Source organism: Ursus arctos, unplaced genomic scaffold (assembly GCF_023065955.2).
Source record: "Ursus arctos isolate Adak ecotype North America unplaced genomic scaffold, UrsArc2.0 scaffold_34, whole genome shotgun sequence".
In the NCBI taxonomy this organism is placed as follows: Eukaryota; Metazoa; Chordata; class Mammalia; order Carnivora; family Ursidae; genus Ursus; species Ursus arctos.
This window is the reverse complement of record NW_026623030.1, coordinates 31239980-31266589: the sequence shown is the minus strand read 5'-3', so window position 1 is coordinate 31266589 and position 26610 is coordinate 31239980. Positions and strand designations below refer to the sequence as shown.

The following is a 26610-nucleotide window of genomic DNA, read 5'->3' as shown; positions in this document are numbered from 1 at the left end:
CATAAGAACTAGGAAGATCAGTAGGAGAAGAAAGGGAAGAAGAAAGGGGGGTAATCAGAAGGGGGAATGAAGCATGAGAGACTATGGACTCTGAGAAACAAACTGAGGGCTTCAGAGGGGAGGGGGGGCGGGGGAATGGGATAGGCTGGTGATGGGTAGTAAGGAGGGCACATATTGCATGGTGCACTGGGTGTTATATGCAACTAATGAATCATCGAACTTTACATCAGAAACCAGAGATGTACTGTATGGTGACTAACATAATATAATAAAAAATATTATTATTAAAAATAAATAAATAAAGACACCTGCAGATTGAAAGTAAAGGGATGGAAAATCATTTCTCAGGCAAATGGATATGAAAAGGCCAGGGTAGCAATACTTATATCAGACAAAATAGATTTTAAAACAAAGACTGTAATAAGAGAAAAAGAAGGACAGTATATAACCATAAAGGGAACAACTCAACAAGAAGATATAACAATTGTAAATATTTATGCACACAGCAGAGCAGCACCCAAATACATAAAGCAGCTAATGACAAGCACAGAGGAAGTCATCAATAGTAATACAATAATACTACTTCTATCAGTAGATTATCCAACAGAAAAATCAACAAGGAAACAACGGCTTTGAGTGACACACTGGACCACATGGATCTAACAGACGTATTCAGAACATTCCATCATAAAACAGCAGAACACACAGTCTTTTCAAATACACATGGAACATTCTCCAGAATAGATCACATATTAGGCCACAAAACAAATCTCAACAAAATCAAAAAGATCAAAGTCATACCATGCATCTTTCCTTTTTTTCCTTTTTTTTTATTCATTTTATTTATTTTTTTGAGAGAGACATAACACAAGAAAGTTCGTGAGCAGGGAGGGGCAGAGGGAGAGAGAGAATCTTAAATAGGCTCCACACCCAGCACACAGAGCCTGATGTGGGGCTCAATCTCACAACCCTGAGATCATGACTTGAGCCAAAATCAAGAGTCAGATGCTCACCCGACTGAGCCACCCAGGAGTCCCTATGAAGCACCCTTTCTGACCACAATGCTATGAAAAAACTAAAAATCAACCATTAAAAAAAAATCTGGAAAAAACAGAAATACATGGAGGTTAAATAACATACTAGTATGTAATGAATGTGTCATCCAAAAAATCAAAGAGAAAATCAAAAAATACTTGGAGAAGAATGAAAACACAATGGTCCAAAATCTTTGGGATGTACCAACACTGTTCTAAGAAGCCCCCTCAAGAAGCAAGAGAAATCTCAAATAAACAACCAAACCTTACACAGGACAAAAGTAGAAAAAGAAGAACAAGCAAAATCCAAAACCAGTAGAAGGAAGAAAATAATACAGATAAGAGCAGAAATAAATGAAACAGAAATTAAAAGTGAAAGAGAGAGAGAGAAAGGACTCAAATAAAATCAGAAAAGAGGAAAAATACATGACACATCTCCAAAGGCAAGAGAAACAAAAGATAAAATGAACTTGTGGGACCTCATCAAGATAAAAAGCTTCTGCACAGCCAAGGAAACAGTCAAAAAACTAAGAGGCAGCCCACGGAATGGGAGAAGATATTTGCAAATGACACTACAGATAAAAGACTGGTATCCAAGATCTACAAAGAACTTCTCAAACTCAATACATGAGAAACAAATAATCAAATCATAAAATGGGCAGAAGATATGAACAGACACTTTTCCAATGAAGACAGACAAATGGCTAACAGACACACGAAAAAATGTTCAAAATCATTAGCCATCAGGGAAATTCAAATCAAAACCACACTGAGACACCACCTTACACCAGTTAGAGAGGCAAAAATGAACAAGGCAGGAAACAACAAATGTTGGAGAGGATGCGGAGAAAGGGGATCCCTCTTACATTGTTGTTGGGAATGCAAGTTGGTACAACCACTCTGGAAAACAATGTGGAAGTCCCTTAAAAAGTTAAAAATTGGGCTACCCTATGACCCAGCCATTGCACTACTGGGTATTTACCCCAAAGATACAGATGTGGTGAAGAGAAGGGCCATATGCACCCCAATGTTCATAGCAGCATTGTCCACAATAGCTAAATCGTGGAAGGAGCCGAGATGCCCTTCAACAGATGACTGGATTAAGAAGTTGTGGCCCATATATACAATGGAATATTACTCAGCCATCAGAAAGAACGATTTCTCAACATTTGCAGCAACATGGACAGGACTGGAGGAAACTATGCTAAGTGAAATAAGTCAAGCAGAGAAAGAGAATTATCATATGGTTTCACTCATTTATGGAACATAAGAAAAAGGAAGATCGGTATGAGAAGGAAGGGAAGAATGAAGTCGGGGTAAACAGAAGGGGGAATGAACCATGAGAGACTATGGACTCTGGGAAACAAACTGAGGGCTTCAGAGGGGAGGGACATGGGGGATTGGGATAGGCCGGTGATGGGTAGTAAGGAGGGCACGTATTGCATGGAGCCCTGGGTGTTACACGCAAATAATGAATCATGGAACACTACATCAAAAACTAAGGATATACTGTATGGTGACTAACATAACATAATAAAAAATTACTTAAAAATAAATAAATAAATAAAAGTGACCGGGACCGGACTGGGTCCTCATCTCAACCATGCACTCACAGACGGACCTGCATTTGGTTTGTTCGCTTCTTACCCCTTGCTGTATCCTGTTTGTTGTGCGACTTTGTACTATGCTTTGCTCTGTGTGATGTGTCTGAAGCCACGTTAAATGAAACGTCATTGAGTCTGAAATGCTCAACCTGCTTCACAATTATGTTAAGCGTGTTTTATACCTGAATAAAGCTGACACCTTCATCGTATGCTCATGACAGCAACGGAACAGAATGAAGAGTTAGGAAAACCAAACCACACTTATGGGCACCTGACCCACGACAAACGGGGCACTGCAGAGCCAGAGGTAGAAATCAAGCACTTCCCTGGGACCGGGACAACTGGACAGCTCTGTGAAAAAAATAAATCTTGGCTCTTACCCACACCAAACATAAAAATTCATTCTAGATATATTATAAATCTAAATGTGAAAGATAAATAATAACAAAGAAAAATGTCTTCATGAGCTTCAGGTAAGAAAAAAGTACTTAAATTGGACACAAAAAGCACATGCAATAAAAAAAATTTATGAATTAGATAAAGTTAAATTAGAAATATCTGTTCAAAAGACAGCATTAACAGAATGAAAAGGGAAGCAAAAAAAATTAGTTAACGCTCTTCATACTGAAATATTTAGAGAAGGCATGATGACATTTGAAATGTATTAAGAAATACACCAAAAATAGGGTGGGTTAATGGATGCATAGAGAGAGACAAAGACGGATAATGTGATAAAGCAAGTATAGTAAAACGTTAATGGTAAAATCTGGGTGATGGGTACACAAATGTTCGCTAAAATCCTTTCAACTTTGCCCTCTGTTTGAAAATTTTTGTAACACAGTATTGGAAGTAGAAGAAGGACCCCAAATAAAATCTGAATATGGATTTGGTATCAAGTTAGTTTTAAACTTTCATGTGTATGAATCACTGAATCTTGTTAAAACGAAGAGTTGATTGTAACAGGATTAAGGTGGGACATGATATTCTGCATTCTAACAAGCTTCCAGAACATAAAAAAATTCATTTAAACCAATAAGAAAAACACAGAAAAACCAAAGGAAACAAAATATCAAATAAACATGACAAAAGGTACTTGATGAGGGAACAGAAGGCAAGCTGAGGACAAAGCAGAAACTGACGCCCTGCAACGCCCCCCCCCCCATGGGATGTACGTGACGTTCCTCAGGCACCCCTGGCTGCCCAAAAGCTAAGGAAAAGAAAAACAAATGGCTAACTGACAGAGATGACAGTCCTGCAAGACCTGAGTCTCCCTCAGTTTACACATGTCCTAGTAATCTATAAGGAAGAAGCTTTCTTATCAATAGCCTAACTTCCAGAGACACATAATTCAGTTTCCTGGAGCCCTAACATTACCATCCCCTCCATAAAATTGAGGGAGACTGAGGCAGAAGGAAATGTAAATAAAATGGAATTTCTTTTAAACCTGCAGCCCACTGACAAGAACACGTGATCATTCCTCCGGGAGACTCCCAACGGTCTTCACATTGGTGCCTCATTAGAGGGAGGACAGCCTTGGCTTGACCATAACCAGATATCCAGTATCCTGTGAGTCTTCTTTAACATATGAAAGTGCTTTCTCAACCTCCCCTTTTCCTCACCTCCCCCAACCCCATGGTATATAATCAGCCCCCCTCACAACCCCGGGGCAGCAGCTCTTTCTGCCCACGGGTCCTGTCCCTGTGCTTTAATAAAGCACCAATTTTGCACCAAAGACGCCTCAAGAATTCCTTCTTGGTTTTTGGCTCCGGACTCCACCCCCTCTGAACCTCACCTGTATTCCACAACCTCCCCGGTTCTCATCCTCTTTAGCTAGCAGGAAATGCAAATTAAACCCATAAAGTGACATCACCATACCACCATTTGAATGACTCAAATTCAAAAGACTAACAACAGAAATTGTTGGCCAAGAATGTGAAGCAACCGGAACACTCAAACACTGCTCTCCTGGCATGAGCTGATAAATTTAAGAGCACGGGTATTTAATGAAACAAGTGCTTACTGAAAAATATAAACAATATAGCAAGATACATGTGCCACACCTGGGGGGCTCAATTGGTTAAGCGTCTGCCTTTGGCTCAGGTCATGATCCCAGGGTCCTGGGATCGAGCCCCAGACTAGGCTCCCTGCTCAGTGGGGAGCCTGCTTTTCCCTCTCCTGCTCCCCCAGCTTGTGTTCTCTCTCTCTCTCTCTCTCTCTCTGACAAATAAATAAAGAAAATCTTAAAAAAAATAAAAAAGATACATGTGCCACACCATTAACATAAATTAAAAATACATACACAGCAATAACAATACATATTTTGTGAACACATAAAAACAAAAGAAATCCATAAAGAACAAAGTAATTTTCGGGGGGTGGGGAAGGATATTGAAATTGACTACAGGGAAATCAGAAAATATGTAAATAAAGATAGATAGGGACCTAATACAGACCAGTAATGATAAACAGACTATGAACTGAAAAGTGATTAACTTAACCCTTTGACCTAAGGATCCTCATCCCTCTCCCCACCAAAAGAGAGAGAGAGAGAGAAAGAGAAGTACTGAAGAAAAGCAGCAGGAATAAACAAGCAAACAACTCACCCGAGACTGGGTCATTTTGGGCTGCTCCTGGGAAATAAACAGCCACTCTAGAACCCGCTCTGTCCTGTGATTCTTGTGTCCTTGCCAGGGTCCTCCGGGGAGAGGCCTGTGGTCAGGGGTCCCTTGACCCAGGATGGATTCCTGACCTTGCGGCTCTCTGGCTCTGCTGCATGAACTCTCTTGTTCCTGGAGAGGTGGAACCTGTGGACACAAGAGCAAATTTGCTTTAATGACCAGAATTCCACTAGATTTAAAATGAGCCAGACTGAGTTAGATTTTCTTCCCTCGCTATTTGGATGTCCATCAACAATTCACTTACTCAGTTTCACGGAGTCTTACTTTTTGCTGCGGTGAGAACATTGGGAGTAGGGTGGCATCAGGTAGCAGTGCAGTTTTTAATCTTCCAAGAACTCGCAATGAATGCAAACCACACCAATCACAATGGTACAAGAAAAAGCCCACAGATATCTACACCAAACCAACACAGTCTAGGTGACACGGTCTCCTTACAAACATCAAGATATATGCAGAGGTGACCCCAGAGCAGGGGACAGATCACAGGAGAGAAGAGTGAGCAATGAGGGAAGATTCTGATGGGTCACACACTGCAGATCCCCAAAGTCACCAATAATGTGTGCCCCCAACGGGAGAACAATCCCAAAGTCACTAAGTGACCTGACAGCACTGTGGCCACCTAAGAACAGAGAATCAGAAAATAACTCGCAAACAGTCCTTTCCAGACACAAAGATCTTTGCTCTGATGGAAAAGTGCTAAAAATAATGCCCAAATCGCTCAGCACAGAAGATTAAGGTAGTGAGAGGAATGAGAGAGAGATAGAGAGAAAGAGACAGGAGAGGGGAGGGGAGGGGAGAGAAAAAGAGAAAAGGGAAGAGGAGGGGAGAAGAGAGGAGAGATCCAGACAACTAGAGGGAAAGGACAGAGAAGGGAGAAAGGCTACTAGACAGTAAGAGGGAATCATTCAGATCTTATTCCAGTGAGAGAAATACATTAGGAGACAAGGCATGTTGAACTCTAGGAAGCACAGGGCTAGAGGCAGAAACAAGGGCTTCCTGACAAGGCTTAGCACTTAGCTGTGAGTTTGCTTCCATCTCCAAAAGAATCACTGAGATGATGAACTAGGAACAGTATAAATGGTGACTTCTGCAGGAGGGAAAGAACAGGGCAGAAGGGATGGAAGCAAGTCAGTTTCTACGTTTGAATCATGTATAAATATCTTACATGATCAAAAAGAGGAAGGGCAATCCCTAAAGTTGCAAATAAATGTCAGCAAATATATACATTTAACAAAGTGGAAACAAAACTACAAGAGAATAATTTTTCTAACCGATCTTTGGATAAAATGAGCTACAAAGACATACTGAACTTCATTCAGTATCCTCGTTAGTGAAAACAAATTACAATTTTAAAACCATTTTATGTACACCATAGGAGAGGACAGTTATATTACTACTATTAAGAACCGAGATATCTGGATTTAACAGATATATCAGAGCATTCCATCATAAAACAGCAGAATACACATTCTTTTCAAATACACATGGAACATTCTCCAGAATAGAACACATATTAGGCCACAAAACAAATTTCAACCAATTCAAAAAGACTGAAGTCGTTCCATGCATCTTTTCTGACCACAATGCTATGAAAAATCAACCACAAGAAAAAGATCTGGAAAAAACACAAAAACATGGAGGTTAAATAACATACTACCAAACAATGAATATGTCACCCAAGAAACAAGAGAGAAAATCAAGAAAATACATGGAGAAAAATGAAAATGAAAACACAACAGTCCAAAATCTCTGGGACGATCATAGCAATACAGGCCACTTCAAGAAACAAGAAAAGTCTCAAACAACCAACCATACACCTAAAAGAACTAGAAAAACAACAAGCAAAACCCAAAACCAGTAGAAGGAAAGAATTAATAAAGATTAGAACTGAAACAAATGAACTAGAGACTAAAACAAACAAACAGTAGAACAGATCAATGAGTCCAGGAGCTGGTCCTTTGAAAAGATCAACAAAATTGATAAACTTTGAGCTAGACTCATCAAGAGAGACAGAGAGAGAGGACTCAAATAAACAAAATTAGAGAAGAAAGGAGAAATAACCAATACCACAGAAACACAAAGGATTATAAGAGAATATTATGAAAGATTATACGTCAACAAATTGGACAACCTAGAAGAAATGGATAAATTCCTAGAGACATATAACCTCCCAAAACTGAATCAGGAAGAAACAGAGAATTTGAACAGACTGATTACCAGTGATGACAGTGAATCAGTATCAAAAGACTCCCAACAAACAAAAGTCCAGGACCAGACAGCTTCACAGGTCAGTTCAACCAACATTTAAAGAAGAGTTAATATCTACTCTTCTCAAACTATTCCAAAAAATGAAGAAGGAAAACTTCCAAATTCATTCTATGAGGCCTGCATTACCCTGATCCCAAAACCAAATAAAGACACTACAAATAACAGGAACTACAGGCCAGTATCTCCGATGAACACAGATGCAAAAATCCTCACCAAAATATCAGCAAACCAAATCCAACAATACCTTAAAAAAATCATTCACTATGATTAAGTGGGATTTATTCCAGGGTTGCAAGGGTGGTTCAATATTCACAAATCAATCCTCAATCAGCATGATAGATCACACTAACAACAGAAAGAATAAAAACCATATGATCATTTCCACAGATGCAGACAAAGTATTCCATAGAGTAAAACATACATTCATGATAAAAAAACCATCCACAAAGTAGGCTTAGAGGGAACATACCTCAACATAATAAAGCCATACCTGAAAAACCCACAGCTAACATCATCCTCAATGGGGAAAAACTGAGAGCTTTCCCCTAAGATCAGGAACAAGGGTGCCCGCCCTCACCTCTTTTATTCAACACAGCACCAAAGTCCTACCCACAGCAGACAGGCAAGAAAAAGGGATAAAAGGCATCCAGATTGGTAAGGAAAAAGTAAAACTTTCACTATTTGCAGATGACATGATACAATATACAGAAAACTCTAAAGAAGCTACCAAGAAACTGCTAGAACAGATAAATGAATTCAGCAAGGTTGCAGCAGACAAAATCAATGTACAGAAATCCGTTGCATTTCTACACACTAATAATAAAGCAGCAGAAAGAGAAATTAAGAAAACGAAGCATTTACAATTGCACCAAAAATAATAAAAAAATACCTAGGAATAAACTTAACAAAGGAGGTGAAAAACTTGTACTCTGTAAACCATACAACACTGATGAAATGAAGATGACACAATTGAAAACGTATCCCACGCTCATGGACTGGAAGAGCAAATACTGCTGACATGTCCGTACCACCCAAAACCCTCTACAGACCTAATGCAATCTCAATCAACATACCAACAGCATTTTTCACAGACCTAGAACAAATAATCCTACAATTTGTACGGAACCACAAAAGACTCCAAATAGCCAAACAGTCTTAAAAAAGAAAAACAAAGCTGCAAGTATCACAATTCCAGATTTCGAGTTCTACTCCAAAGCTGTAGTAATCACCATGTGTGGCACTGGCACAAAAAACAGACACAGAGATCAACAGAAAAGGATAGAAAGCCCAAAAGCAAACCCAAGATTATACGGTCAATTAATCTCCAACAAAAGAGGCAAGAATATGCAATGGGGAAAAAGGCACTCTTCAATAAATGGTGTTGGGAAAACTGGACAGCAACATGCAAAAGAATGAAACTAGACCACTTCCTTACACCATACCAAAAATAAACTCAAAATGGATGAAAGACCTAAATGTGAGACCTGAAACCATAAAAATCCTAGAAGAGAACACAGGCAGTAATTTCTCTAACATCAGCCATAGCAACTTTTTTCTAATATGTCTCTCGAAGCAAGGAAAACAAAAGCAAAAATAAAATACTGGGACTTTATCAAAATAAAAAGCTTCTGCACAGTGAAGGAAACAATCACCAAAACTAAAAGACAACCTATGGAATGGGACAAGATATTTGCAAATGACATAGCCAGTAAAGGGTCAGTACCCAAAATATATAAAGAACTGATAAAACTCGACACCCAAAAACCAAATAATCCAAAAAACAAAACAGGGGGTGGGGGGGGGGACGGCAGAAGACATGAACAGACATTTCTCCAAAGACGACATCCGGATGGCGAACAGACACATGAAAAGATGCTCAACATCACTCAGCATCAGGGAAACGCAGATGAAAACCACAATGACATAGCACCTCTCACCAGTCAGAACGGCTCACATCATCAAGACAAGAAACAGCAGGTGTTGGTGAGGATGTGCAGAAAGGGGAGCCCTCGTGCACTGTTGGTGGGAGTGCAAACGGGTGAAGCCGCTCTGGAAAACAGTGTGGAGGGTCTCAAAAACTGAAAAATAGAATTACCCTATGATCCAGTAATTACACTACTAGGTATCTACCCAAAGAATACAAAAACACTAATTTGAAAGGACACATGCATCGCTAAGTTTATAGCAGCATTATCTACAATGGTCAAAGTATGGAAACAGCCCAAGTGTCCATCGATTGATGAATGGATAAAGATGTGGTGTATGGGCACCTGGGTGGCTCAGTCGGTTGAGCGTCTGCCTTCAGCTCAGGTCATGATCCCAGAGTCCTGGGATCAAGCCCGCATCAGGCTCCATGCTCACTGAGGAAGTCTGCCTCTCCCTCTCCATCTGCCTCTCTCCTCTGCTCATGCTTTCTCTCACTCTCTCTCTCTCAAATAAATAAAATCTTAAAAAAAAAAGATGTGTTGTATGTACACGTACACACACACACACACACACACACACAGAGAGAGGAATATTACTGAGCCATTAAAAAGAATGAAATCTTGCCATTTGCAAAAACACGGACAGAGGTCGAGAGTATTACGCTAAGTGAAATAAGCCAGTCAGAGAAAGACAAATACCATATGATTTCTCACATATGTGGAATTTAAGAAACAAAACAAACAAAGGAAGAAAAAAAAGAGACAAGCCAAGAAAGCGACTCTTAACTACAGAGAACAAACCCATGGTTAGCAGAGGGGAGGAGTGAACTTGGGGCAGGGGATCAGGCCTACACTTATCACAAGGAGCACGGAGTGATGTGTGCAAGTGTTGACTCATTACACTGCACACCCGAAACTAACACAGCACTGCATGTTAACTACACTGGAATTAAAATAAACAACTTCATAAGATAGAAACACAATACCTAGCGCATGACAAAAAAGATGCAACGGTAAGTTAAGCACTTGTACACAACCGTGCGTAAGGGTATTTCATCACTGGAAACAACCTAAACGTCCATCAGTGGATGAACGGATAAACAAAATGTGGTCTATCCATGAAAGGCTCTTCAACCGTATAAAGGAACTAAGTCCTGATAAATGCTGCCATGTGGATGAACTTTCGTAGTAGAAGTGCCCAACAATTAGCTTCTTTTGACTGTAATTTAAGTGCCTGACAGCAAGCTTTTCATTGTCAAAGCATCCATTTTGAAGACATTGACCTTGGACCAACACATTGCCAGCTCCAGGAACAGGCAAAGAACCAGGCTGCCCCTGCCAATGAAGCCCCCCTTTTGGAAAGCCCTGGGTGACCGAGATAACTGCCCGCTTGAGTGACGCTGGTTCTGCCTTTCTGTGCTCTAATTCCCGCCCTTATATTTTAAATTCACCAATAAACAGCGAACCTGCAAAACACAAGGCACTCCACCCTCAACCCCAATACAGGCAGAACCCCAGGGCTGAGTGCACACTTTCCGTCCCCATGACCCTGCTGTGCGGCTGACTACGTAGCCTCCGGGACTTGTGAGTTATGGACCTTGTTTTTCCAACGTTCCCTGATGGTTGTTGCCTAAGTGTGTCTTGCAACCCTAGGAAGAACCTCAAACACCAGTCCAGCCACAACTCTGACCGCCGTCAGGGAAGTGTCTGGATGCTCACCACGCGGGCCCCGGTGAGTGCCCCAGGCCTTCCTAGTCGCTAGCATCACTACTGACAGGCAGAAACCGACGCAGAGCAACCCTTCAAAATATCACGCCAAAAGACGCCAGAGATAAAAGACCACATACGGTAGAACTCTATTTAGGTATAACCTAAATCCATAAAAACACAAAGTAGATTAATGGTTGCCAAGAAAAAGGGGAAAGGGAATAGCAGGGACTGCAGATAGGGACAGTTTCTCAGTGGAGTGATAATGCTCTAGAATCAGTGATGATATGTGTACAACTCTAAATACTAAAGACCACTGAGTCGTACATTTTAAGAGTGAATTTTATGGTACATCAATTATGCCACAATGAAACTTTTATAAAAGAAGAGTATTTAACTTCAATGACTTTTATTAAATTGATGGCTTTGTGGGAATCATTTTTTTTCCTGAACCTTAAAAAGTCTAAATGAATTAAAACAACTGAAGTAATACAAAGTACATTCCATCACCACAACAGACTTGAACTAAAAATAAGTACCGGCAGATACCTTTCACACCCCAAATACTTAGGTGGCTTTCTTCATATACATTTTATGGTTATTCATACCACTAAGGGAACTGACAGGACTAAAAGGAAGGGGCATTCACTCAGTAATTGCACTAAGCCAAAACTGAGTGCCCTACACAAACAACAAGCTATGGCCTCCACCTGCTTTCAGCTTCTACACGTTTCGTGACCTCCCAGAGATGCAGAATGGAAGCTTGCTTGCGGGAATCACCTTCGTCCGGGCTGACATTTCTGTTGCTTCAGATATTCCGTGTGCTCCTTGGAGGCCACCTCCAACTCCCGGCCACCCACTGCCCTTCCTGCACGGCTCCTACGCAAGGGATCATACCATGTACTGTGTCTGGCTTGTTTCGCTTCGCAGAATGCCTTTGAGGGTCACTCTTGTTACAGCACAGACCACTCGAGTCCCCGTGCTGCTGAGCAGTACTGCGTTTGGGCTATACATTCACCAGTTAATCAGCACTTACAGCTTTGAGCTACTAAGAATAATCCTGCCATGGACACACACATACAAGCCTTTATGTAAACATCTTTTCCTCTATCTTGGATAAATTTCTAGAGGTCAAATGGCTGCACTGTATGGTAGATTTATATATCATTTTTAAAAGAAATTACCAAAATCTTTTCAAATGACTATACCACTTTATAGTCCCACCATCAGTCTCTAAAGGGCCCCATTTCTCTACTTTCACTGTCTGCCTTTCTGCTTAAAGCCATTCCATTGGGTACAGAGTGGTACCTCATTATGATGAAATCTGTATTTCCCTAATGACTAACGATGGTAAGCATCTTTCATGTGCTTATTTGCCACCTATAGGTCTTCTCTGGTAAAGTGTCTGTCTCAGTCCTTTGCCCATTTTTAAACTGAGTTGTCTTCATACCGAGTTATAAGTGTTCTTTACATGTTCTGACTACATTCCTGTATTAGATACAGGATTTGAAAACATGGACTCTGGGAAACAAACCGAGGGCTTCAGAGGGGAGGGGGTGGGGAATGGGATAGGCCGGTGATGGGTAGTAAGGAGGGCACGTATTGCATGGTGCACTGGGTGTTATACGCAAATAATGAATCATGGAACTTTACATCAAAAACCAGGGATGTACTGTATGGTGACTAACATAATATAATAAAAAAATTATTTAAAAAAATAAACAAACTTAAAAAAAATGAAAATATTACTCAAAGTCTATGACTTGTCTTTTCATTTTCTGAATGAAATGACTTCAAAGTGAAAAAGGTTTTATTTTGATGTAATAGTCCAATTTATAACTTCAAAAGCAGAATCTACATATAAGCTTTCTCCTTTTTTGGAGACTGTGGTATTGGAGGTGTATCTAAGACCTTTGGCCTAAGCCAAGGTCACGAATATCTTCCTGTGTGTTTTCTTCCAGAAGTGTTATAGCTTTAGCTCTTACGTTTAAGTCTATGTTTCATTTTGAGTTCATTTTTTATACTGTGTGAGGTAAGAGTCAAAGTTCATCTTTTTAAAAAATTTTTAATTTTGGTAAAATACACATAACACAAAACTTATCTTAAGCATTTTTAAATATACAGTTCAGTGGAATTAAGTACATTCACAGCATTACAGCATCATAACCACCGTCTATCTCCGGAAGCCTTTTCATCTGTAAAATGGAAACTGCACCCTCTGAACAGCAACCCCCACTCTCCCCTCCGCTCCCCTCCCCTCCCCATCTCTGACAACCGTCACTCTACGGTCTAGGACTCTGACAACTCTGAGAAACTCGTATTAGTAGTTTTGTGACTAGCTCATTGCACTACAGATAATGTCCTCAAGGTTCATCCATCTGCGTCACGTGTCGGAACTTCTTTTTAAGGCTGAATCACATTTCGTGCATCTCTGAGTCAGCGCACAGACACACAGACATTTTGTTTATCCATTCATCTTTCAGTGAACACTTGGGTTACTTCCACCAAAAAGAGAGTAATTAGGAATTTTAGAAAAGTAAAAACTCTGTAATTTGAATTGGAAATACCAATATGAACTATATTTTTCTTCCTTTCCAAAGATTCCTAGGTCTGCCTAGTGAACCAGGCTAGAAGCAATGACATTCCAGTCTCAATTGTGGTCTCTGAGCACATTAACCTACTAAAAGGTATCAGGTTTCCAGGAGGAAAGGTTGATTTCAGGTTTGGGATGGGAAATACTCAGATGAACCTAGAATATCTTGTTGGGCCCAAAAGCAAGGAAGCCAGGAAGCCAGCGAAGACTAACAGAGTCATTTCAAAAGAGCTCAGGACCAGGGCGCCTGGGTGGCTCAGTCGTTAAGCGTCTGCCTTCGGCTCAGGGCGTGATCCCGGCGTTCTGGGATCGAGCCCCGCATCGGGCTCCTCCGCTGGGAGCCTGCTTCTTCCTCTCCCACTCCCCCTGCTTGTGTTCCCTCTCTCACTGCCTGTCTCTCTCTGTCAAATAAATAAATAAAATCTTTTAAAAAAAAAGCTCAGGACCAAGCTAAAGAGGCTCCCTCGGACCAAAGCTGGGACAATGCAACCCTCTAAAATAAGGGCTGCAACTGATAGAAACTCACTGCACACATTAAGATTTATGAATTTCTTAATCATATTCAAATTAACAAAAAGAAAAAAATCAAACAAAAAACTCATTGCTGTCACCAATGGAGGTAACTATGGCATCAACTCTTTAGTGAACCCTGGCACTTAATGGGAAAGAATTAAGCATGTACCCTGCCACTCCTATATAAATTCAGGACAAGAGTGAAACAACTGTAAGCCAGCCTCTTGTACTCCTGCAGCCTGGGGCTTACTTCCAGCCCATAAAATGGGAATAAATCTGTCCTTGGCAACGCTCAAAAGCAGATGGGAAAAGAGCAAAACTATAGGCATCTGGAGTAAGATACCTTCATCCTACGCCTTATCTTTTTCCTTCAAAGAATTTGTTTCTTCTTCTTTTTTTTTTTTTAAGAGAAAGAGAGAGCATGTATGCATGCATGAGCAGGGGGAGGGGCAAAAGGAGAGGGACAGAGAGAATTCCAAGCAGACTCCACGCCCAGCACAGGGTCCCACGTGGGGCTCAATCTCAAGACCCTGAGATCATGACCTGACCTGAAATCAAGAGTCAGTCGCTTAACCGACTGAGCCACTCAGGAACCCGCTTCAAAGAATTTCCAAGTAGAGTGATCAGCGCACAAAATAACGAAACTTTCAGAAAACAAGATCACATAAATAAAACTAATGAAAGTCAACAACAGAAAGAAACCCGCAAAGACAAGAGACACTGGGATCAATGGCCACTGATTACAAAGCAAACATCTTATTAAATTCAAGGAGATAAGGCAAACTTTATAATTTGGCCAGGAATTAGACAAATGACTTAGAAAGCATATTTGAAAAAGGAAAAGAATTAATAGAAATGGATGGGGCGCCTGGGTGGCTCAGGCACTTAAACGTCCCCTGATTTCAGCTCAGGTCATGATCTCAGGATGGTGAGATCGAGCCGTGCACAGGGCTCCACGCTCAGTGGGGAGTGTGCTGGAGATGCTCTCTCTCTCCCTCTGTCCCTCCCCCCCCATGTGCATGCGCACTCGCTCTCTCTCTCAAATAAATAAATCCTGGGGAAAAAAAAAAAAGAAATGGAAAAAACTTTTACCCAAAATATTTTTAATAGCAGATTAGAAAGATTTAGTTAATTAAAAGACAAATTATAGGAAATTTTCCAGAAAGCAGCCATTAAATTAAAAAAAAAAATGTTAAGGAAGGGGCGCCTGGGTGGCTCAGTCATTAAGCGTCTGCCTTTGGCTCAGGGCGTGATCCCGGGGTCCTGGGATCGAGCCCCACATCGGGCTCCCTGCTCTGCTGGGAGCCTGCTTCTTCCTCTCCCACTCCCCCTGCTTGTGTTCCCTCTCTCACTGGCTGTCTCTCTGTCAAATAAATAAATAAAATCTTAAAAAAAAAATGTTAACATAATAAACAGTGTGTATAATTCCCAAACCTCTGTAGAGAGAAAAAAGAATAAAGAAGAAAAAACAAAAACAAACAAACAATGGTGACTAACATAATATAATAAAAAATCATTAAAAAAAAAATAAATAAATAAAATAAAAAAATAAAAAAAAACAAAAAAAAACAAACAAACAAAAAAAAAAACAAACAAAACCCCAGATCAAGTAAGCAGAAAGCACACAGTAAGATGACAGATTTAAACCCAGACGTATCAGTAATTATTACATCAATCATAAACAAAGTGTTCCACTTAAAATAAAAGGATTGACAGACTGATTAAAAACAAACTTAAGCTGTTTAAAAAAGATACATCTAGGGGCGCCTGGGTAGCGCAGTCATTAAGCGTCTGCCTTCGGCTCAGGGCGTGATCCCGGCGTTCTGGGATCAAGCTCCACATCGGGCTCCTCCACTGGGAGCCTGCTTCTTCCTCTCCCACTCCCCCTGCTTGTGTTCCCTCTCTCGCTGGCTGTCTCTCTCTCTCTCTCTCTCTGTCAAATGAATAAATAAAATCTCTAAAAAAAAAAAAAAAGATACATCTAAAATATAGAGACAGACGGGGCGGCTGGGTGGCTCAGTTGGTTAAGAGACTGCCTTCGGCTCAGGTCATGATCCCGGAGTCCCAGGATCAGGTCCCACATCGGGCTCCCTGCTCAGTGGGGAGTCTGCTTCTCCCTCTGACCCTTTCCCCTCTCATGCTCTCTCTCACCTCTCTCAAATTAAAAAAAAAAAAGGTTAAAATATAAAGACAGAAAAGATACAAAAGCTAAAGACAACGGTAAAACAAGCAATTAACCAAAAGCAAGCTCCAACAGCTACATGAACATAAAATAGACTTTAGGGCAAAAAAGAATCCCTATAATTTAAAAAATCCCTATAATTAAAATCCACAATCATTAAAGGCTCAACTCATCAGGAAAATGAAATTTTAAACTTGTTTGGAGAGAACAAGTAGCCTGCTCTGAGTCAGCCACAGAGCAGTGGCTGAAATGCAAACTAGCCACCAAATGACATTTCCTCTCCTCTCCAAGCTGCTGACAGCTAAGGGCAGAGCCGTTGGGGTCCCCTCTCCCTGGATTCCAGGCCCTCCCCGACACTGCCTTTCTCCCCACTGCTGGCAGCACCTGCATGCACAAGGAGCCCCTTCTGGCTAGAGCCTCACTGTCCCTTCCCTTCATACAGCTAGGTCTACGGATCCTTTGAAAATACAAGGTGTTAAACATCATTCCCTGGGCTTCCTTCTGCCTCAGCTCCAATCCCATGGCTGTCTGCACTGCTACTCTATTCCCTTCTCTGAACCTCCTGGAAGACATGAGAGGCTGGGGCCAGGGCTGTCTCTGACCTGTGTACCCTCAGTGCGAATCAGTACCTGGAATATATAAACAAGTGTTTAGTGAGGATGTTAATTTTTTTTAAAAGATTTTATTTATTTATTTGACAGAGAGAGAGAGAGAGGCAGCAAGAGAGGAAACACAGGAAGGGGAGTGGGAGAGGGAGAAGCAGGCCTCCCGCTGAGCAGGGAGCCTGATGCAGGGCTCGATCCCAGAACGCTAGGACCATGACCTGAGCCGAAGGCAGATGCTTAATGACTGAGCCCCCCAGGTGCCCCGGGATGTTAGTTTTGAACAAGTAATTAATGAATGAACACTGCCACATTTTAACCTTTAATTCTCCAAGAGGATCAGTTTGCGGAAAGCTACAGACATACAATATGGTATGCACAGGACACCAGCCAAACTTTCTCAGAAAGGCCTCTTTCTAGCAGAATTCCCTTCCCTCCCCCACGCTCCAGCTCACATCAGTTTTGAATCCCCAGCTCCCCGCACTACAAACTATGAGTATTAGCAGGTCTTGATGGTGACAGTGTTTGACAGTGGTCCATGGGAGCAGAGGCCCTGCCATGTACTGGAGAACAATGGAGACGAAGTCCGCTGATACAAACAGGTCAACTCCTATTGGAGGAGAGAAGATAGAAAGTCTTTCCAAGACCTTCGGAATGGAGATTCACAGGAAGTGAATTTATAGTAACATATACAAGTGGGGTGGGGGAGGAGTGTCAAAGGCAGAAAGTAGCCAAACAACAAAAGAAAGTGAGAAAACAAAACCTGCTGATAAGCAGAGGAAACAGGGAACTAGGGGCACACAAGGCCTCAGTGAAATGTCCCTTCTGATGCTCACCTCCTTTTACTCCGAATTCATACTCATCCAACAGTCTTCTAGTTACTAAGTATCACCTTGGTACCTGTAAGGAGACAGCCAGAATACGGGCCCAGTATGTATGTCAGGGGACAGGGGCCCCTCTGGTGTACATTGTACATTATATCCTTTCAGCTCACAGCCCGTCCCTGAGTGGGGTCATCTGTGTTCAGACAGAAGCCCAGCTTCTCTATCATACCCCAGAGAGTGGGCCACACCCACCCACTTACTCTGCCCATGGCACCGCGACATATTTAACTGGTCCTGCTTTTCTCATTTTCTGGGCCCAAAGAGCTGAAAAGCGACCCTTCACAGGTCACCAGTAACTACCATTAGGGCCCAGGATGCTAGAATCTGTGTCCTGAGAAATTCCCAAACTATATCCTGAGGCAGCAGGGTACTCAGACCAGGGAAATGGGTGTAGGGCCACGGCACCCAGGTTCCAATCCTGACTCTTCCCTGACCAGTGGCGTAACCTGGCTCCTAACTAAAGGCATTAACTAATATCTATATCAGACTTAGCACAAAACCTCACACGTCGCCGATGCTTATTAACATTTGCTTGGCATGGTAACAAACACAGGACTACTTAAAGAACCTCAGTCACCCTGAAAAACGTCGACTGGCTAAATGAAAAGGATCCGTGGTTCTCAGAAAATAAGACTCTACTTTCAAACAGCCCTGGTTCTGCCCAGTTTCTCCATTTCTACTGCCCTAGAAAAAAAACCTCCACCACCCCCCGTCTGCACCACTGTGGTGACCTGATCGACCAGCCCTTTTCTACCACTCCCTGTGTCTGCTACTGTCCATCACAACCCATTCTTTACTCAGCAGCCAGAAGGGTCTTTGGAAAACATACATACTTCATGCTGTCCCTTCTTTACAGCTTCTCAGCCTGATCTGGCCTCTGGCCACCTTGTGTCTGCTCCCCTCCCCCCACCCCACAACCCCAGCCACACTGGCCTTCCCTCCACTGTCACAAAAGCACCAACCCTCTTCCACCTCATGACCTTGGCACTGGCTGTTCCCACCCTGCTATTCTTCCACCTGCTCTTCCTAAGGCTGGCCTGCTCCTGTAAGTCAGACCTTGGCTTAATGTCACCTCTTTAGTGGGGCCTTCTCTAATCACCCAACCTTCGACATTACCAGTTTTAATTCCTTTTTTTTTTTAAGGTTTTATTTATTTATTTGAAAGAGAGAGACAGCCAGCGAGAGCGGGAACACAAGCGGGGGGAGTGGGAGAGGAAGAAGCAGACTCCCAGCGGAGGAGCCTGATGCGGGGCTCGATCCCAGAATGCCAGGATCACACCCTGAGCCGAAGGCAGACACTTAACGACTGAGCCACCCAGGCGCCCCTGCCAGTTTTAATTCTAAGTGTAACTCAACTCTGACATTTCATTTTTACCTGAGTAGTTTCTTCATCATTATTTGTCATCTGCCTCCCTTCACCAGAATGCAAACTCTCCCAGAGTTTGTCAGTCTTGTTCAACAGTACACGCCCAGGACCTGGAAGGGGACCTGGTACATAGTGGGTGCTCAATAAATATCTGGAGAATGAAAAAATGAGCAATCATTTCAAAAGCCGAAGTGTATTGTTTCTATCTATTAGGATGTTCTTAATCTTGGGAGGGTGAATACTGTCATGTTAAGAACTCAGAGCCAGGAGCCCGACTCGCAGGGGTTTGAATTCTGTCTTCTATTTATGTGCTGTGTGACTTTGGTAGAACACCGTACCCTCCCTTTGTCACACTTTTCTCTTCTTTCAAAAGGGGCTAACATTAGTGCCTTCCTCATGAGGCTGCTGTGAGGATTCCGGTTTGTAAAGTGGCTGGAACTTTGGTTCTCCCTCACAATCACCCATGGCTAGAGCATAGTAAATACTCTGTAAATGTCAACCAGCACTACTGATGCTGGAAAGCTCTCTTTATATATTTTTTTTAAGATTTTTTATTTATTTATTTGAGAGACAGTGAGAGTGAGAGACATTATGGAGGGACAGGGAAAAGCAGACTGGCCGCTGAGCACGGAGCCCAACGTGGGGCTAGATCCCAGGACCCCAAGATCATGACCTGAGCCAAAGGCAGATGCTTACCAGACTGAGCCGCCCAGGCGCCCCTGGAAAGCTCTCTTTATATAAGTCCTCTGCATTTTTTTAGGTTTATAGCAATTTTATCTATCTTATTGCCATTGTAAATAGAATAATTTATTTCCCTGAATTTCCTAAACATAACTATTTATAAGTAGGAAAGCTATTGATTTTTAGACTGATTTGGTACCTTACTGGATTCTCCTCAAACTCTTCCCATTGCAACAGAACAACTTCGTTAATTCTCCATCACTGTCCTGCCTCATTCCCATTTCTGCAGCCAACTGCTGTTTCCATCACTCCACTCCTTCATCTTCTTTCCCTGCTAACACACATACACACTCACATTCTGTTCTGGAAATATTACCAGCAACACCCACCACTACTGTCATCACAAATCCAATTTAAACTTTTATGACCTAATGTTACTTGAGCTCTGGGGGACATCTCACATGCCAACCAGTTTTGAGGCTTCTTTTTCTTGAACTCTGAAACACAAGTCTCTTCTTTTCTCTCATCTCTACTGGGCTCAGTCTCCAGCCCCTTTTCTGCTCCCTTGCCAATTCCCTCAGCACTATCCGCAGTCCTCTTCTCATTCTGCACACTCTCCTTGAGCTAATCTGGCCGCACCTCATCAGTGTGACCTGTCCAGATCTTTCTCTTGGGACACATGCTTACTCATCTGCCCACCAACAAGCTGTGGGTCCAATTCATAGAAAACAGAAATCTCCACCCACCCCTCAAAAACAACTCTGACAGTCTTCCCGGACTCAGGGAATGCTACCGCTCCCAACCCAGGCCCACAGAGCAGAATTCCAGCAGTCATCCCTGGCTCTTTCGTCTCCCTCACAACCAGCACCCAACTAGTCACCAAATCCAGTTGCTTCTGCCCCCCACCCTTTTTTAAATTAATGTTTTCTACATATTGAACCAACTTATTTATCTTATTAAGGTATAGTTGATACACAATGGTACATTAGTTTTAGGAGTACAACATAGTGGTCTATATGTTATGCTATGCTCACCACAAGCCTAGCTACCACCTGTCAGCACACCACATTCTTACAATACCACTGAGACATTCCCTGTGCTGTACCTTTCATCCCAGTGACTTGCTTCTGCCTCTTTTACCATCTCTCTTTTCTCAAAGCTACTACAGTTTCTTTAAACCCTTGTCTTTTCTGGCCTACTGTGGACTATTCCAACCAAAGTCCTTTGGGAAATCACTCCAATAAATCTCTCTTCCCTAGAGGATAAAATTCAAGTTTTTAAGGTAATCCTCAAACCCCTCTATGATCTGGTCTCTGCCCGTGGCTCTGGTCTTATTTCCTAATATACATTCCACCACCACCTGCAAACCTTCAAACTCTACATTTCAGCAACCCTAAAGTGATCAAAGTTCACCAACAGACTAGGTCATTTCAAGCCTCTCAAATTTGCGTGTTGCTTCCTTTCCCCAGGCTGACCTTCAGTCCCGTATTCACACTCACTTTCCAAACCTCAGTGAAGAATGTCTTATTAATCACCCAAGCATTTCTTGGAGGACCCTTACCTCCAAAACTGACCCCGTTCTGTGTGTCCCCATGTACTTCTGATGAGGGAACAGAAGGCAAGCTGAGGACAAAGCAGACGCTGACACCCCGCAACCCCCCCCCCATGGGATGTACGCCGACATTCCTCAGGCACACCTGGCTGCCCTAAAGGACAAAGGAACAGTTAACCTATAGACACCACAGTCCTGCAAGACTTGAGTCTTCCTCAGTTTACAGATGTCTTAGCAGTCTACCAGAACGAAGCATTTCCATCAGTAACCTAGCTTCCAGAAGGGAATGTAAATACAACTAAATGTCTTTCTAACCTGCAGCCCATAGACAGATACTTCTAGGAATCCAGGAAGTTCCCAGCTATCTTCATGGTAATGCCTACCTAAAAGGAAAAAACAACTCGACAACGGCAAGGCCTCCAAGGCTTCCAGTGTCTTGTGAATCTTCTTTAACATGAAAATCCCTTTGAAACCTCCCTTTTTCCTTACCTCCCCCAATCCCATGGTATATAATTAGCCACCCCTCACAACCTGGGGCAGCAGCTCTTTCTGCCCACGAGTCCTGATCCCCTGCTTTAATAAACCACCATTTTGCACCAAAAACGCCTCAAAAATTCCTTCGTGATCCTCGCCCCGGACTCCACCCCACCGAACCTCACCTGTATTCCACAACCTCATCACTTCTGCAGCCTATTCTGAGTACCTATTAAGTTGTCACTGTCCCTATAGGGTTTCTTGTCTCTGCTCTCACAAAACAGGGATAGGAACAACTTTTCTTTGCACTCTTAGCACCTACCGCAGGGTCCAGCAAACAAAGACAGTAAAAACTGTTGAATAAGGGAATAAACGAGGCCCTAATTTCCCAAATGAGGTCCAAAGAGCTTAGAAACAGACGGTGAGAAATGGTAAACCTTTGCTGAGCTCAAAGTTTAGGGTACGAAATTGGCAGAAAAGAGACTGAAAGTTGTAAATTGAAAGTCTGACGACAACAAGTATTTCTGGACGGTCTAACACCCTCTAAAGGAGTGTCTTGGAGGTGGAGGGGGGAGCGGGAGTCACGACCAACTCCCACCCTGCAAAGATGGAATGTGGACATCTCGGGGCTCAGGGAGAGCTTTTCGGAAAGGAGAGAAAAACCGCTACTCACCCAGATGGCCGCCGTCCGGACCCTGGTGGCCATCCCCACGTCGGTTCTGTGCGTCCCGCGGGTGGAGGCAGGACCCGAGGGCTGCCGGACGGGAAAGGAACGTGAAGGAAGCGGTCTTCCCGCCGCTCCCACCGCCACGCGGGGGAGAACCTCCCGCCCCCCACGGAGGGAGGGTCCGGGGCCGCAGCACCCGCCGAGACTCCTTCCCTCACGGAGCCCCGGGCTCGCGTCTCCCACGCCCCGCCTTCCCAACACGCGCGATCCGGTCAGGACACTGCTCCAAGTCTGGGCCGGAAGGAGCGAGGTTACAAGAGCCTCGACCGTCCCGCCGCCTTGAAGCTGAAGGGACTGGGCGCGTGAGGCTCCACTAACCCCTCAGCCGGCAGCCGGGGGCTCGGGGGAGACGGGCTGCCTCTACCTCCCGGATCTGCCGTCACATCGGCTCTGACCTCCCTTTTGAGTTTGCGGCGCCCGCCGCGGGTGCTTCGGCCACGGTCTCGACGCAGACGTGGTCGCAGTCTTCAGCTCAAGTCACTGCGACGGGAAACTGATACACACCACGAACCAAGGTTCTCTAGGCCGGGCCCAGCCAATGGCGCCTGTCAGGGACGCATAGGAAACGCGTCGGTGCGACCTCAGGGCGGAGAGAACTACAAGTCCCAGAAGCCCCTGCGGGAGTTCCTCCGGCGCGGGGCAGGGCGGGCGCCCTCCGAGGGCCACCGGCGGGGGGCGTGCTGCGGCGGGTAGCTCGGGTTCTGGCGCCCGGACCGTGCGCGCCCGCGCGGGGGGTCTCAGTACCGCGGAGTCACGGACGCCACCAGCAATAGCGCAGAGGCGGGAGTGGTATCAACTGAGGTGGAAATGTTGCAGGTTCTCCGCTTTTCCGAAATGGGGACTGTCCAGATTTACGCTTTAAAGACTCAGAAATTCGTAATAACGTTAACATAAATGACACTTTAATGAATATTAATTAAAAAATTAGTGAACAGTGGCATTTGACATTTTCCTTGGGCGAAACATCTTTTCAATGTCTGGCTTAACAGAAAACAGCTGGATTCTCACGTTTGCTTCTGCATTCAATCTACCGCGTATGTCTCCGCGGAAGTTTTTAGAGCAAATCCGGCCTCACGCAGGTGTGCTCTGGGAAAGCACCGGGTATTTTAATACGCTTGTCAGATAATTGTGGCTATCCTTGGGTAGCACAGGCTGAGCAAGGGACACTTTAGTTGCAGTGCACAATCTGACACCGGCTAGGCGAACTTCTCCATGACATTAGAATCTGTCTTGCACTTTGAGTGGATAGTTTTATTATGTGTGCTTCTGTAACATCATGAATTAGTCATGTGTAATATTGGTTCCCTGACTTGTTGACACATTTCACTTTACGATATGAAAAATCGTATTTAATAATATCATCATCGGTCTTAAGTATTGGGAAGCTGTGAAATTCACAGTGGCAGATACAAGTTTTCCAAAATTGTACTATTCATTTGAAAATTCCAATTTTGGGGGGCGCCTGGGTGGCTCACTCCAGTAGGCTCTTGATCTCAACTCAGGTTTTCATCTCAGGGTCGTGATTTCAAGCCCTGCCCTGGACTCCCCACCTAGAAAACTCGAATTTTATGTTGGCAATAAATAAATAAATACTGTCATTTGTTTCCCTTGAAGTGACAAGCTCACTTGGTTGATTTCTGAAAAAATGCCACATTCACGAGTGCCTTGTCTTCAGTCCTTTTTTAGCAAGGTTAAGCTCTCAAATCAAATCATCACACAGCTGCTTTTTCTAGAGGTAACTATGGAATTTCAGTATGCAGTACAGGGTATTTATTGCACAGATACTAAAAAGATATGTACTCGACTTGATTTAATAAATACTTTTACTGCTCTCTCAAGGACATCATAAAGTGAAATAAATCCTAGATAAATATTAATGTAGAAAGGAAGGCTCACAGTTTTACACTGAAATGTAGACTTAGCATTCTTTGCGCACGGATTTGTTAAATCATTTCAATCATATACTAAGTTCCTCATATTCCATTAATTTTCTATGCTCGTGTAACAAGTTACCACAAACTTGGTGTCTTAAAACAGTACAAATGTATCTTATAGTTCCATAGGTCAAACGTTCCTCACAAGTCTTACTGGGCTAAATCAAAGTGTTGGCAGGGATCCATTCATTTCTGGAGGCTCCTGGGAAATGATCCTTCCCCTTGCCTTTTCCAGATTTTAGGGGTCTTGGATCATGGCCCATTTCCTCCGCATTCAAAACCAGCAAAGAGTTCTGTTCACATCCCTCTGGCCACCTCCTCTATCTCCCTCTTCCACTTTTAAGGGTGTATGGATTACAGTGGGCACACTTGGATAATGCAGGATTAGCAAACTTCATTCTCCTTTGCATGTAACATATTCAGAGATTCCAGGATTAGGATGCGGACATCTTTCAGGAGGCATGATCTTGCTTACCATGTATATGTGAGTCTGTCTCTAGTCTTTTTATTTCGTTCCACTGATATGTGCCTACACTGAGGTCTGCAAATCTTTCTGTAGAAGTCCAGGGTATTCGTGTGCTAGGGCTGCCATGATAAAGGACCACAGACTGGGGCTTAAAGAACACATTTATTTTCTCACAGTTCTGGATGCTGGAAGTCAGAGATCAAGGTATCGACAGAGTTGGTTTCTTCCAATGGCTCTTTCTTCATCTCCCTGTGTCCCCACACGGTTGTCCCTCTGTGTGTCTGTGTCCTAACCCTTATGAGGACACCAGTCAGATTGGATTAGGACCCACTCTGATATCATTATTTTAACTTAAAATGCTTAAATTTGAAAGACCCCAAACAGTCAACATTCTGAGTTACTGGGGATTAGGACTTCAACATACAACATAGGAATTTGGGGGAAGGAGATAATTCATCCTATAACAATAAATTAGTAAATATTTTAGGTATTGTACACCAGTTACTGACCCTTGCCACTGCAGCACAAAAGCAGCCACAGATAATACATACCTGAATGAGCATGGCTGCGTTCCAGTAAAACTTTAATTACAAAAGTAGACAGGCGGCCAGACTTGGCCTGTGTCCGTTGTTTGCTGACTCCTGGTCCACACTATGCCAGTGTACCAGTCTTGGTATTATAGTAAGCCTTGATAAGTAGTAGGACAAAGCCTTTTTAAATTGTTTTTCTTTAAAACGGTCTCAGCTATTTTCATTCCTTTGGTCTTGCATGCACATTTTAGGCTTCAATTACCAAGTTTCATGTAAAACCCTTTATAATAAATTATGATGTGTCTATTAGGGTGTTGTCTCCATGTGGCACACACGGTTGCTCCACTATCCAATAACTATCCCCGCCCCTTCCTTTTTGCTAGAACTACTATGTATGTTTAGGTGTTAGTTGGCCATAAGTTTATGGCATTCCCCTTTCTAGAGTCAGTGAATGAATGTTGAGTTCTTCAATTCATTCAACTAATATTTGTTGAATGCCTATGAGCTGGCCACTGTATTAGGCACAGAGGATACATCAGTCATTAAAACTAAAATCTTCGGGGGGAGCCTTGGTGGCAGTCGGCTGAGCGTCCGACTTACGATTTCAGCTCAGGTCATGATTTCAGTGTCGTGAGATTGAGCCCTGGGTCAGGCTCCATGCGCAGCATGGAGTCTGCTTGAGATTCTCTCTCCCTCTCCTGCTAATGCTCTAAAATAGATGAATAAATAAATCTTTACAACAAACAAACTAGGATCCTTGAGGCACGTGGGTGGCTCAATCGGCTAAGTATCCAACCCTTGAATTCAGCTCAGGTCATCTCAGGGTGGTGAGCTCTAGCCCTGCGTCAGGCTCCACACTCTGCAAGGAGACTGCTTAAGACTGTCCCCCC

At 43.0% G+C, this 26610-nt stretch overlaps 1 protein-coding gene across 6 annotated transcripts in view; it reads right to left on the bottom strand.

Annotated features, from left to right (window-relative positions):
* Positions 1 to 23388, bottom strand: part of ZNF268 (zinc finger protein 268) — a 38866-nt gene extending 15478 nt beyond the window's left edge. The window contains exons 1-3 of one of the 6 annotated variants that reach the window (XM_026514586.4): positions 23186 to 23388; positions 22737 to 22817; positions 5242 to 5442 (exon numbers count right to left, since the gene is read on the bottom strand). In XM_026514586.4, coding sequence (XP_026370371.1) covers positions 5242 to 5442; positions 22737 to 22769 — 234 coding nt within the window. In that variant the 5' untranslated portion in view covers positions 22770 to 22817; positions 23186 to 23388. Of the gene's footprint in view, positions 1 to 5241; positions 5443 to 19365; positions 19508 to 20236 lie in introns of all 6 variants that reach the window. The other 5 variants (XM_026514585.4, XM_044389768.3, XM_044389767.3 and 2 more) reach the window with 5 other exon arrangements.
* Between the last annotated feature and the right edge of the window lie 3222 nt (positions 23389 to 26610).